Source organism: Phascolarctos cinereus, unplaced genomic scaffold (genome assembly GCF_003287225.1).
Source record: "Phascolarctos cinereus isolate Bilbo 61053 unplaced genomic scaffold, phaCin_HiC Scaffold_4;HRSCAF=312, whole genome shotgun sequence".
NCBI classification, from domain to species: Eukaryota; Metazoa; Chordata; class Mammalia; order Diprotodontia; family Phascolarctidae; genus Phascolarctos; species Phascolarctos cinereus.
The window spans coordinates 251,590,848-251,605,810 of NW_027555847.1; the positions used below are offsets into that span (position 1 = coordinate 251,590,848).

Below are 14,963 nucleotides of genomic sequence, written 5' to 3' on the forward strand. Positions count from 1 at the left end.
GATATGACATCGTTTCCTCCCTTTACTTTCATGACACTATATAAATCTGGCTCTTATCCACTTCTCTAATGCCTTAGTTTTTCTCCCTAACTGCTCTTCTTTTTCCTATCACAGGGAATGTTACTCCAGGCTCACTAAACATTTTTCTGTTTTGATATTCTTCAAGGCTCAACTATCATTCCTATTTAGATGAATTCTCTATCTTCAGCCCAAATAAATTCTAGTACCATGCCTCCAATTGTCTAGTGGAAATTTCCACATGGATGTTATATTTTCACCATGAACTCTTTCCCAAATTAGAGCCCTATTACAGCTTCCATATTTTGGTCAAAGCACCACCAGTTACACATTTATCACTTTGGGCACACCTTTTCTTTATCTCCTACAACTACAAACAATTTGTAGTCTTTAAGATCTACAACTCTAGTCATTGTACCTGTTAAGTCTTCTAAGGATCCCTGCACAGTCTTCTAACTGGGCTCTGTCAATCATCTGATTCATCCTGACTTCTGCAAGATGAATTTTCTTTAAACACTTACTCTGCTGTGCAAAAACTCTTCAATAACTACTACTCACATTCATACAGGGTTTTATACAACTACCCAGGACCTTAAGGATTAATTAAGTTCAAATTACTTAATCTGATCAGAGAATCTATAGTAATAATCAGAAGGGATCACGGAGGTGATTTAGACCAACTCTTACTTGAAATATATTTTTCCTAAATAACTTCATTCAGTCTCTTCAAAAAAGATCTTCAGTGATTGAGACTATTCTACCAGGTAGCTCATTTCACTTTTGAACAGCTCTAATTGTTATTAAATTCTTCCTTATACTGGGCCAAAATCTACTTCCCTGAAACTTCTATACACTAGTCCAAACATTCCCTCCTGGAGCCACACTGAATAAGTATAATCTCTCTTCCAAATAACAACTCTTCAAGTTATCTTCAAACAGTTAACTATGTCTTTTCAATCTTCTAGTTACCATGTCACTTCCATTTTCTTTAAGCTAAACACTACTACTTCGTTTAACTATTCCTTATATATTATTTTAAGTTTCCTCATTAGTCTGGTCAACCTTCTCAGGACATGCTCCAGTTTGCTAATGTTCCTCTTAAAAAATGTAGTTTTGGGGGCACCTAGGTGGTGCAGTGGACAGAGCACCAGCCCTGGATTCAGGAGGACCTGAGTTCAAATCCGGCCTCAGACACATAAAACTTACTAGCTGTGTGGCCCTGGGCAAGTCACTTAAGCCCACTGCCTAGCAAAAAAAAAAAAAAAGAAAGAAAGAAAAAGAAGGAAAAAAAATGTAATTTTTAAGACCTTTTCTCCCACTATTCTTCCAAATGAATCTTCTGCTACAGCCAGGTCAATCTTTTGGAACGCTCTTCCCTTCCCAATCTTAACCCCTTGGTGAACCAGTTTAGTTCTACATTATCTCCTATTCTTGAACCCCTTGCTCATTTGTCCTGTTACCAATTATGCCTTTCTAAAGCCTAACCCTATAATACTCTACTATCTGTCTCCTTCAACTCTTATTCATATGCTGCTGAATGGAGTAGTAGAAGTTGCTAAACTGCCAACTGAGTCCACTACAAATTTATATTATCTAATCTCAACTGGGCTTTCACTGTAGCAAGGCATTTCTTTACTCTAATTGATTTTCTTTACTGCTCATCACGGTAGCTGTTCCAACCTTCCTCATCTCTCTGTAAGCCTCCTACAGCACTCCAGTCTGCTCATCTTATTAACTATAAACACACATTTTACAAAAAAAAAATATTGAAGCCATTCACTGAGAGATCATTCTTTTCCCCTTTCCCTCATCTCACACCCCCTCTAACATTGTTCTCTCACATTTTTCTTCACTTTGTCTCTGAAGAGGCAGACCTACTCACTACGAAGGCCAACTCCTCTATATGCATCTTTGATCACTTCTCCTCTCATCCACTCAACAGACTGTCTCCACTGTCAACCCCACTCTCTCTCTCTAATCTTCAGTCTCTCCTCTACTGACTTTTTCTCTGCTGCCTAAAAACATGTCCACCTCCTGTTGAAATTTAAAAAACCCTTACTTGATCCTGCTAGCTATTATCTTATCATCTTTCCTCCTATTAGCTAAACTCTTTGAAAAAGCCTATGCTACATGCCTCTACTTCCTTTCCTCTCACTTTCATCTAAAGCTGCAATGTGATTTCCAGCCTAGTTATTCATTTCAAACTTACTCCAAAATTCCCAGGTATCATTTAATTGCAAAATCTAATGGTCTTTTCTTAATTCTCATCCGTTTTGACTTTTGCAGTATCTGACATTGATCACCTTCTCATGTCTGACTACTCTTTTATCCAGTCTCCTTTATGGGTTCTTCATCCATGTTATGCTCACTAACTGTGAGTGTACCCCAAGGCTCTAGGCTGGGTCCTCTTCTTTTTTCTCTTTATGCAATATAGTAATATATTATCATAATATATTATAGTAATATATGGTGGTCGCATAGCTTTCCTGGGTTCTACCATCATCTATATACAGATGAATCTCAGATTTATATATCCTAGATCTAGTTCCTCTTCTGAGCCACAGTCCCAAATGCTTATTGGACATTTTGAACTCAATGTCCTGTAGATATCTCAAACTCAACATTTCCAAAACAGAACTTAATATGTTTCAAACAAAACCACGCTGTTTTCTATTCTTTCCCATTATACTACTATCCAGGGCACAACCATCCTCCCAGTGGCACAGGTTTGCCATTCTAGTGTCATCTTCAACTCATTTGTCTATCTAATTATTTGTCAAATCTTGTCATTTTAACTTTCAACAATGTCTCTGGTATAAGTCCCCTTCTCTCTACTCACCACTCTAGTTCAGGCCCTCATCAACTCCTGCAAAAGCCTTGGTCAACCTGCCTCAAGGTTCTACTCCATCATTCACTCAGTTGCCAAAGTGATTATCTTAAAGCATAAATGTGACCATGTCATTCAACCCTATTCAATATACTTCAATCTATTACCTCCAGGATCAAATATTCTTTGCTTGATATTTAGAACTCTTTACAGCTTTGTTCCTTCTAACTTTCCAGTCTTCTGACACTTTTACTCCCCTTCTACAGACTCTATGATCCAGTTATATCACCCTACTTGCTGTTTCTCAAATATGACACTCCATTTCTTGCCTCCATGTCCCTGCAGTGGTTGTCTTGATGCCCAGAATTTTCTCTCTTCCTCTTAGAATCCCTGGTTTCCTTCAAAACTCACTTCAAATGCTACTTTTTTCCCCTTTTTAGGCAACTGGGGTTAAGTGACTTGCCCAAGGTCATACAGCTAGTAAGTGTCAAGTGTTTGGTTGAGGCTGAATTTGAACTCAGGTTCTCCTAACTTCAGGGCTGGTGCTCTATCCACTGCGCCACCTAGCTGCCCCAAATGCTTTTTATAGGAGACCTTTCCTAGTCCACCCAGTCACTACAACCTTTCCTTCTAAGGTTATGTTCCACCTACTCTGTATATGTCATAGGTACCTATTTATTTACACGTTGTCTCTCCTGTTACAATGTAAGCTCCTTGAAGGCTACAGACTATTTTTGCCTTTCTTCATATTCCCAAGGCCTAGCATATAATATTCAGTGTGTGCTGAGTAATTACTAAGGTTATCATTCTTGTTCCACTCACCCTGGAACACTCTCCTTTAACCTCTTTTCCATTTCAAGTTCTATTACTTTCATGACTATTCCAAGATCATGTGGTTTCATTCCATAACAATCCCCTCTTCTCTGAACACATCGACTGATGCTCATTTTTTTCATGTACCTCACTTCCTCAATGAGACTGTTAAGATGACCAAGGACCACAAGTAGGACCATGCCGCTATTTCTTTTGTAGTCCCCTATCCCTCCAGTGGTTATTATAGGGATTTATGTATAGTAGATGTTCAATAAATATTGCTGAATTGAATAAAAATAAATAGTTTCAAATCTATTTAGTTCCTTTGAGCCCATCCCTTCTTGAATCCTCCAAATCCTTGCTTGAATAACTTCATCTTTTTTTTTTTTGGCTAGGCAATGGGGTTAAGTGACTTGCCCAGGATCACACAGTGAGTGTTTTGTCTCTGAGGCTTGATTTGAACTCGGATCCTCCTGAGTCCGGGGCCAGTGCTCTATCCACTGCGCCACCTAGCTGCCCCCAAATAACTTAATCTTTGATCTCTCCCTTTTTCCAGGCTTCTTTACCTTTGTCTATAAGGACAAGTTTCTTTTCTTAAAGAAAACAAAAACCCATCCACTGTCACTTGATCATGTCAGCCCCATTCACATTAACATCTTATCTCCATTTCTATTACTCTTTCCCCCTAACTCCCCTTATTACTTAATTGCTAGAAAGGATAGTTTATATTCGCTGTCTCTTTTTCTTTACCACTAAATCACTCCTCAAACTCCTGCAATCTAGTTTCTGTTTCTACCACTCTACAATTATTTTTTCCTAAGGTTATCAGTGACCTCTTAATTGCCATATTCAATAACATTCTCAACCTTCATTCTTGATTTTTTTGTTCCATTTGATACTGCTAACCACTCCCTCCTTATTGACGTCTGTTACAATGCTCTGTTCTAGTTCCCTTCCTACCTGTCTGCTCCTTTTCAGTATTATTCACTAAATCATTTTCTTCTTCTTAATGGTTGAATTTGACAATATCATATTTCTGATCAAAAACTTTCAGTGGCTCTTCACTGCCTATATTTTAATATGATAGGAAGAGTCTGATCCTCTACAATCTATCTTTAATCTACCTTTTTCCCCATGGTTCACTCTACTCCACGTAAAAATCTAGCTAAAACAGACTATTAGCTATTCATTGCCCTCACTTGCCTTTTTTCCCTTTTCTCATTGGTACAAGCTGGCCTTCAAACCTGGAAAATCCTCTCTTCATCTGTCTACCTTTTGAAATTCTCTTCCTTCAAGGCCCATATAGCATGTTCTAATAGCATATTCTCCATAAAGCCTACCTTGACCATTGTAGCTAAAATGACTTTTCCTTTTCATATTTCTAGTAGCACCATTTGGATGACTCCTTTGCTCTTATTACACTCTGACTTACACTATATGTAGCTGTGTACATGTTATACCATCACTATTAGAACATAGTTCCTTAAAGAAAATAACTCTCCCATTTCAGATACTGACTAGCTGGGTAAGACTCTGTGCCTTAGTTGCCTTGGCTGTAAAATGAGAGGGCTTTGAGGTTTCTCCTAGCTCTAAATTTGTGATCCTATGATTATGTCTCTTTGCATATATTTCTAAGGCCTTTGCACATAGAAAGTGAATCATAATTATTTGTATTAAGAATGAATCTGTCTAAACTTGATCAATAGTAGGAAAAAATATATTTTTTTTGCCAGAATTCTGTAGCCATCATCATATTCCTGATTTACCCAATACTTTGTATATATCCTTAACTTTTAACATTAAATATTTGCATAAGAAATTCTTGGGTAAAGAAAGACTGATTGTAGGCTATGGTTCACATTAAATATTCAATGCGAAATTTGTTGAGTAATTTGCATACTCTCAGCCAGTTGCCTAGTCTAACTTTACAAATGCCATTCTTCAAGAGCTTTATCAATCTGGAAGAAGAAACTTTCTAGTTTGTTTCTCTGGGAAGGGGAAATTTTTATAATTTCATCAAATGTAGTTTTACTAGAAAGCATAACCCTATAGAATTCATACACACTATCTGGAAGTAAAAATATTCCCCCATTTGAAATAAATTCTCAGTTTCCCAATGATCAGACCTAATTATGTCTGTGTACATATATGAAAAACCAACTGACACTCACGCTAACTTTCAATTCCACTAGAAACATGGGGAGGAAAAGATTTAAGATTTGTCCAGTTACCCCAATGACAGGTAAAGTCTTTATTCAAACTCCTAGAAATAAAGAATACAAAGGAAAAAAAGACTTTAACTCTTATAGCAGTTGTATGCACTATGAATTTAAGCATTACAACCATGCCTGTCTTTAACTAAAAGTATGAAAAATAGTTCAATGTACTTTATGAAGGGAAAATAAGTTTACCAGTGTTGTTTATAACAATAGTGGTAACTTTAAACTGCTGCTAAATATTTAAGGACAAGTAGATGGCACTTTAAACTTATTTGAGATGAATAAATTCTATACTATGTTTAGCCCCAGGTAGGTAAAAGCATAAGCTGTTCCAAACTAACATGCCATGCCTCTCTGGTACCTGTCTTGTAATGAACTGAAACCCAAGTCACTGAAAGATGCACACAAAATATCACAGGCTCCTTGACGGTTTGTTTCCTTTTCTCTCTTAAAACAGGTCTAAACCATTTTTGCTTAATTACACGGAATATTTTTGCAAAAAAGCATCAAGATGGCAAATTTATAGTAATAAAAATATTTTTATTTAATCACAATGCTATGTGGCTGACATTTTAGGTAATTCAGAGGCTTATTAAAGAAAAGGCAAAATTCAATTAGCTTATAGAGTACCTGAATGTTTTTTGAGGACTCTTGATAGTTCTTCAATCATTCTAATGCAATCTAATCCCTGCAACAAAAGTAGCAAATCATTGTATCAAGATTAAAGAGCTTTTCTTAAAATGCCAGCATAAATACAAATTTCCATTACCTTTAGAAATTCCCAAATTCATTCCAGTTCAGAAGCAGTGTGGTTTTGTGGAGATAGGGATTTGGAGTCAGAAGACTAGAGTTTGAATGACAGAACCATGATAAAATATAAGCACCCTAAGGGCAGAGACTGTTTAATTTTTTCTTTGTATCCCCAGTACATAATAGGTGCTTAATACATGTTTTTGATTCAGTAAGATAAACAAAAATGAGGACTAAAAAAGTCAGTCTGAGTATTTTATATTCCTATAACATTGTTGTTGTTCTTTCTTCTTTCTTGAAGAAGATCAATGACATCATGAGGGTGATGTCTTGACTTGTGCATGAATTGTACTGAAGTAAGTCAAGGCTGTCCAAAGTTATCAGCCTCCCTTTCTCCTCCAGAGTCATCAAAGTCCAGTGGCAAGACAAAAGTCAAGATGACTGGCGAAGGCCTGGGACTTATATTTTGTAAGATATTTTGGGGTTTAGGGACTAGATTTTTTATTTTATTTTAATCATCCATCTATCCATTCATCCATCCATTCTCTTTCTTTCTATCTATCATTTAAAAAAAGCTGGGACAATTTGCTTTTTGCTCTGTGCAGTTTCCATTTATGATTTCTTGAAATATAAGCTCTGGAAAAACAGGCTTTTAGAAAGCCCATTGTGTTTCAAATGGAGTTAACTTGTTGTTCAGTCATTTCTGACTCTTTGTGACCCCACATTTGAGGTTTTCTTGGCAAGGATACTGGAGTGGTTTGCCATTTCCTTCTCTAGCACATTTTACATATGAGGAACTGAGGCAAACAGGGTTAAGGTTAAGTGCAGGGTCACACACCTACTAAGTGTCTGAGGCCAGATTTGAACTCAGGAAGGTGAGTTTTCCTGACTCCAGGTGCAGCATTTTATCTACTGCACCATCTAATAACTTGGTGCCTTTAATAATTCAAGGTGATTAAGCACCACCCAATTTTCAATTATCTGGGAAAATACCACACTGAAGTACAGTATTCTGTAGTTTTAAAAAATTTATTCACTCATATTACCAATAACAAATGTAAATTACACATGATCACTTTGGGACATGTAGCATAAGAGAAAAAATACTCAGGAGAGAACTGAATTTGAACCCTGGTTCTGATCATACTAGCTGTGTGAACTTGGGCAAACTTTGCCTCTGAGACTTCGTTTTCTCATCTATAAATTGGGAATGACAATCTTTTTCCTGCCTATCATGAAGGTTATCATGAGGGAAGTGTTCTGTAAGTCAAAAGATACTATATAATTGTGATTCCTTTATCATCATCATCATCATCATCATCATCATCATCATCATCATCATCAACACTCTACCTCAGCAGTTTCAAGTCCATCAATTGTCATACAGATGTCCAAGTCACTCTGTTTGAACCCAAATCCATTTTTGGAAGAACCAAATAAGCTCAATTTGGTGCCTGTCAGAAATATATTATAAACAGTAATTAATTTTTGAGGATGTTTTATTTTCAAACAGGCATTCTCAAGAATGAGCAATTGAGTCAGACACTTCTGGTAACAGAATATTAAATACCTTATTTTGTGTAAAAAAAGGCAAATTTATAGAAGTTAAGCTTTCAAAAGTATAAAATATACAAATTAAGGTCCCAACTCACTAATAATCTCAACGAAGACAAATATTGCTCTCTCAACTTCTGGCTTATTTTAGAATCTCATTTCTTGTTTACCTCAAAGTTTGTTTTTATTAAAGATAAACTATATAAAGCAAGAAAAATAGCCATTTGTGTTATTGTCAAAGTCTTAGCACAGATAAAGTTCAAGATAAAATCTATAACACCTCCTTATATCTACAATTATTAAATTTGCTACTTCTTTGAAAAAATTATTTTTGAAATGTGATTTTAAATTTTGATTAAAACTTCAAATGGAAAACAAAATATATGCGTGGCATTTGTTAACAAAAATAGTATTTCAATATTCAACCTACTGGTGCACTACAATTTTCTATATCAGCTACAACACCAATCATATCATTTATTTTTCTCTAAGTCAGTAAGTTTGGAACAAAATTACTGGTCTTCTAGAAATGTTAAGCTAAGAAAAAAATGTGATATAAATAACCTTACCTGGAAACTCTTGTCTTATGAAATTTTCCAGGTTTTGCCGAATATGTTCACGAGCCTGATCTTCTAAAGCAGTTGCAGAAAAATCCTCTATTTAAAATAAGTGGAAATAATTGTCAAAGAGCTTTCAAAAATTTGCCCCCAAACTAGAAGAACCAAGTTTTCATCAAAAAACAATTATCCCCATGTCCAAATTTCTAAGTATCTCCTATGTGAATAACACTATTGTAGAAGCAATGTGATCACAAAATAAAAACATAGCCCAACCTCAAGAAAGTCACAATAAATTACTAAGAATTACTGAAGCTTTACACACACACACACACGCATATATATATATAATTATTATTAAGAGGAACCACATTTGGTATTGTTAAAAATAAGGTGGCTCTGATAGATCAGCCTGAAGCTTTCCAAACATTATTTTGTTAAAATGGTCTGTTTGAACAGCTTTCCAAAACTTAAGAACTCTGAACAATCTTCTATCATTTCAGGGGATTGATGATGAAGAAGGCTACCCATTTCCTTTCAGAGAGGTGACTGGACTCAAGAGTACAACAGGATGAGACATACTTTTTGGGACATATCCAATGTGGGCATTTGTTTGCCTTGACTATTCATAGTTGTTACAAGGTTTTTGTTTGTTTGTTTCAGGACAGGTGGGGGGGGGAGGGCCAGGTGTGTGGTGGGATGAGAGGGAGGTAAAACAGATTTCTGTTAATTAAAAAATACTGGTAAAACAAAGAGACTGCTTTGACTAGTTGGATATCTACTTTTATTTATAATGTTTAAAGTGAAAATATTATCAAAAGTTTTTCTGTATTTTATTTCTCTCACTTGAAACTTGGAATCTTTATAATGAACACAATACCAGAACAGTTAGAAATTAAAATAAGTAAAGACTGATAAAACATATATTGTTATTTCTCATATCTTAAGCCATCTCCTAGTTTGGCAATTGTTTGAAGCCTACTTTAATGTTCCTAGAAATTAGTAAGAAATGTTGACAACTTACTGTAACACTGGATGCAAACTTGATCTAAGATATTTGAAAATCTGGGTGTTAATGGCGGCAAAGGATCCAGTTCTATTTTTTTGAAGTCTTCAGGGCAATCCTTCTTTAGATGGCCCTCTCGCTTGCACAAACTACATACTACAGTAGGAGGCTACATGAAAGGGAAAAGCATAAAGACTTAAATGCAGTTTCTTATTTGGGAGTTCCTAACTTTTCTAGCAAAACATTCTACTTTTTACTTCCTCAAAGTGACAGTATCATCAGGGGTGGAGTATGGTATGATAGAGCTGGAATATTTAGCAACTTTTAATACTTTTGGGCAGGAAACTGGGGGAGTGCTAAAACTTAGGAAGAAGCCTGGTTAATCAAGCTGGTCTTAAAGAGCAAATGAATAATTAATCACTGCTCATCATTTCAGTAAGCCTGTTCTGCCAAGTGAAAACCAAATTTATACATACAAAATTAAAAAACAAAACAAAACATCCAAGCTGTTTCTTTGGAAGTTAAATATTTTTACCTTGCCCTTGGTGAAGACAGGTTTACTAAATTCATAGAATAAATCCAAATGATCTACAGTTGAATCTTCCTCACATACATTTTCTTCCTTAAGAGGATGCTTTTCATTTAATTGCATTAGCAAGGGTTCATCTAAATTTTTTCTAACTTCTTTTAAATCTTCATATTTAACAGGAACAACTAATCCATCCTCTTCAGAGAGGGCATCCTCATCTCCATATCCAGTGTATGTGTCCAAATCGTTTTGTACAGTAACACTATCTCTTTCATTGATGGTATGCCTGGCTGCTTCTTCATCCTCTTCCTCATCATCTGAATTAGTGATTTCTGATGTCTGGCCCTGTACTGAATGTCCAACCTTGTTTGAGTCTTCTAATTCATCTGTACCTTCTGTGCTTTCCTCATCCATGTCAGCCTTGTCATCTACAGTAACAAAGTCATCCCTTTCAGTTATTGTAATGTTTTGGAAACTCTCTAAATCTGAAATGCTGTCAGTCTCCATATCAAGGTCATTGTTATGGGCAAGTAGTTCTCCATTTTCACTGTCATCATCTAATTCTTGATCCATAGTTGTTAAATTTTTCTCCCAGTCTTGTCTTACGTCAAGTTCTTCCTCCTCCTCCTCATCTTCATCATTTCCACTTTCTGTTTCCTCATAGTGTGGTTTGAAATCCTCGGAATCATCAAAAATTACTTCTTCAATGATACAATCGAAGTCTCCTTGGTTGATTCGAACTTGAACATCTCCTAATTCCTCTGTTGGGCTTTCAAAACCATCAAACATCTTTACAGTATTCCTCTGATGTGCCTGAAAGTTTTCTAATGTATCAGTAGCATCAATACAGTCACCCATAACCATGATTTTGTTATTTATTTCTTGTACCTCAGGGTCATGCTTTACGTCATCTTTTTTTACATCATCTTTTAGGTGTTCGGATGTTTGAAGTGCATCGACATTTATATTCAAAGGCTTTTTGGGGGTGGCCTTTGTTGCTTTTTTGTGTGGGATAGCGAAATACTTATATGTTGCTCTTAAACAATGAAGTATATATTCATAAACCAGTTGACTGTTTAAGGTTCTTGCCACATTCCTCTTAATGGAGTATGGATCTGTAACAACAAAAAATGTAACATCTTTATATTTTACCTTGAAAATAATCAATGTATTTTAGATTAAAAGCAACAATAAACCAGGCAAAATGAAACCTGTTTCTTAAGTGTGGCTATTTTCATTTGGGAGTCAAAATAGAGGGGAAAAAAATGTCATCCCTCATATGAAGAAATCTCTCACATGAAGAAACTCCTAATACCAAAATTCTCTCTCTTATGACCAACCCACTTTGCACAACACCAGTATCCCTTCCTTATCTGGTTATAGTATAGTGGCAGCGGAAAAGAAATTGTCAGTCTGGCTCTTAAGCCTTGAGGGGCTATTTCCTACACTGAAAGGCTCTGCTGAGTGTTCTGCCTCCCCCACTCAGCCAGTCACTTTGTAAAGCTTACCTCCACTCTTCCGCCCTGTGAAGCCCCATCACTGAACTGGCTGGACTGAATTCCAGGGGTGAGAGGGAGGCACGAGGAGGAGACACCACTTCTCACAATCTGCTCTCCTCCCCTAAAACTCCAGGAGGGTAGGCAATTGGCCAGAAGAGCTGAGCCAGAGAAACTGCAGGGGAGGGTTTAAAAATGTGAGATCCCCATGACTGCACACAGAATTTTATGCAAAATGCAAAAAACCCTCTTATGCAACATAAAGCTTGAAAAAAAAATCAAGCAAAAAGAAGGGAATTCCATATTGAAGGTTCCTTTAGCTACAATTATGAGGAAGTTCTTAAAAATGTTTTTAAAGGGGAAAAATTTAGGTTTTCTATATGAGCTTCAACTATGCAACAGCCTAACTTCTAAAAGTTGAAAATGGCTTAAGAGGCCAGCCCACTTTCTAATGCCTACTGAATATATCCGTGTGTTTCACTGCAATATAGATTTGGTTTAATGATCCCTATGCAAAAGAATATATGCATATTTTAAATATTACTGGAGGCTTTATAACACTACATCATGTCTGCAAACTGCTGGAGTCCATGAAATCAATTAATATAAAATGGGGTAAACTGAACCTAGAAGTAAAGATTTATAGTCAGGTTTTTTTTTAAACTTTAAGAAATCAATTACATTTAATGAATGTGTAATTAGAATAATGCCCATGCCACAGGTTTTAAAAATGGAGCTGTAAGCATGAGACTGTATTGAGCTACATGACATATAGAGCTCTAGTACAAGGAGGATCCTGACTGTTTACTTTACTGCTGGGTCCTGGTACACCTTGTATGAAGGTGATGAAAGAACACTGAAATAAAGTACATGCTGTTAGATCTGCATTTTTTTAGTTTTTTTTTTTTAAAACGTGAAAAATCTAGATACCTTCCACAGCAATGCGCTTTTTGGGCCAATCCTTTGCTTCACGAGATATAGCTTCTTTGGCACGTATACTGATGACCAAATCACCCAAATTAAATTCTAAAGCATAGAAACGAAGCAATTCCACCCAAAGCTGCCCAACTGGTACAGAACACTGGTTTTCTAAGTCAAATACCAATGGAACCTATTACCAGCAAAAAGAAGAAATTTCACATTACGTATGTCTAAACAATCAGATAAAACAAAATTATACAGATTCTGTTTTAACAAAATGAAACTTAAGGGAAGGTTATTAATGAAACTTAAGGGAATCCTTTCACAGGAAGCTTAAACTCAGTACAAAAAAATTAAGCTATGTATCAGTAATTGGTTTTTATTATACTTTAGATAGAACTGGGATCTTATCGAGATAGCATGGAGCAGTGGGAAGGTAATCAGAATTGGAGTTAGGAAAGATCTGTCTTGATAATCCTGCCTTTGATATTTACTTGTCTTGTGACCATGGGCAAATTCTCTCAGTCTCAATTTCCTAACTATAAAATGAGAATAATACTAATGATGGTACTCTTGCCTCACATGGTTGTTGTAAGCCAGGATTCAAAGAGAAATGTGAAGTAGGTGTAAAGTTCTTTGTAAACACTAAATTGCTAATATGTCAGCTATTGTGTGGGCTGTCTTTCAACAATACTTCCTCCTGTGTCACTCCTGGCATATTTTCCAAAAAGCAGTCACAGATACATCAGGCATATTTGCTACTTCCAATTTATGAAATGTAGTGAAGACAGCAAGGACTATATAAGAGGTGCTAACACATTCTCACTTCTGCCCCCTACCTAAGCTATCACTACCCCTCAAGTGGATACTGAAAAAAAGGAAAGAGAATAGGATCCTAGACTACTCAGATTTATAAGGATATTTTTTGTGACTGGATATTCAGTTTTGGTGCCAGTTAATTTGTGATATCAAAGGTTTGGATTTTAAAACATACATATATCTGGATGTATTAATTTAAAGAAAATACAAGCATTTTTTGTCATAGAATTTTAAAGTTACAAGGTATATTAGAAACTATTCCAGCTTTAGAGATGAAGAAACCAAGGCACAAAGATATAAAATGTCCAGAGCACAAGAAGCACACCCATTAACTTTCAATCCATTATCTTCATTATGTCAGGCAGTCTCAAGAACACAAAATTCTGTTTGTATATTAAGAAATAAAGCAATAATTCAGCATCCAATTTGTACATCCTCCCCCCATTCAAGTATTTATTGAGGTTTTTATTACTACTGTCTTTTTGCTTTTTTCAAATATTTGAAGGATCGTCCCCTTGGGAAGAACTAGGAACAACGGATGGAAGTTACAGGTAGGCAAATTTTGGTTCAATATAAAGAAAATTTCCTAAGAATCAGAACCACTTAGAAGTGGAATGGACTGCCTTATATAGTGACTTTCCTATCAATGGTGGTCTTCAAGCAGAGACTGAAAGACTACTTGATGCTGTAGGAGGGAATGGATCCTTCTAGTGTGCTTCAGATTAGATGATCTCGGGGTTCCTTTGCACTTAGAAACTCTCAGACTCTTCATGTAACAGTTCTGGGTGCTCTGGGTCAAGGTTTGTAATTTCATCAGTATAGGAATGCCTGACGCAGAAACTCTAACTATATACATCAGTAATTTATCTGTGACTACAGAATTGCCTTTAGCATTGACAAGTTATGTGACTTGGCCGTGTGGTTATACAGACATTATGTATTATCAGATGTGGGACTTGAATCCAAGTTTTTTATGATCCCAAGTTCATAGCCATTATAATTCACAGTATACTTTCTCTTTGTTTCTGTCTCTCCAAAGCTCATTTTGCTATACACTGTAACTTTAAACATGTCAAGAGGAACTATACTTTGATATTCAAAAAATATTACGGAAGACTTATTTCAAAATTGGGAGACCATTTTAGCAGGTGACAAAAGTAGAAGATAGAAAACTATATAAGCCACAAATATCATTCAATTAGGGATCTGAATAACCAGTAACATTTTGCTTGTTATTTTTCATCTCCTTTTGCACAAATCTTTTATTAAAGTTAAACACTAAGGCTGAAAGGAGTGATAAAGGAAGCTCTCAGGAAAGCTTTTTCAGTTGATGTGGGGGATTCTCTCTAAAAGTGAAGACCGGTAGTAGCTGCTCTGCACCTTAGTCTTCGAGCATTTTCTGGGTCACTAAGAGGTTTAAGTGACTTGTCCAGGGTAATATATCTAGTTTATGC

The 14,963-nt window shown here is 36.0% G+C and overlaps 1 protein-coding gene across 1 annotated transcript in view; it reads right to left on the reverse strand.

The window, feature by feature from the left end:
* Positions 1–14,963, reverse strand: part of TUT7 (terminal uridylyl transferase 7) — an 84,746-nt gene that overhangs the window by 33,543 nt on the left and 36,240 nt on the right. Inside the window, 6 exon segments of the mRNA XM_078153000.1 lie at positions 6,508–6,565; positions 7,981–8,081; positions 8,751–8,837; positions 9,763–9,913; positions 10,280–11,388; positions 12,700–12,880. Coding sequence (XP_078009126.1) covers positions 6,508–6,565; positions 7,981–8,081; positions 8,751–8,837; positions 9,763–9,913; positions 10,280–11,388; positions 12,700–12,880 — 1,687 coding nt within the window.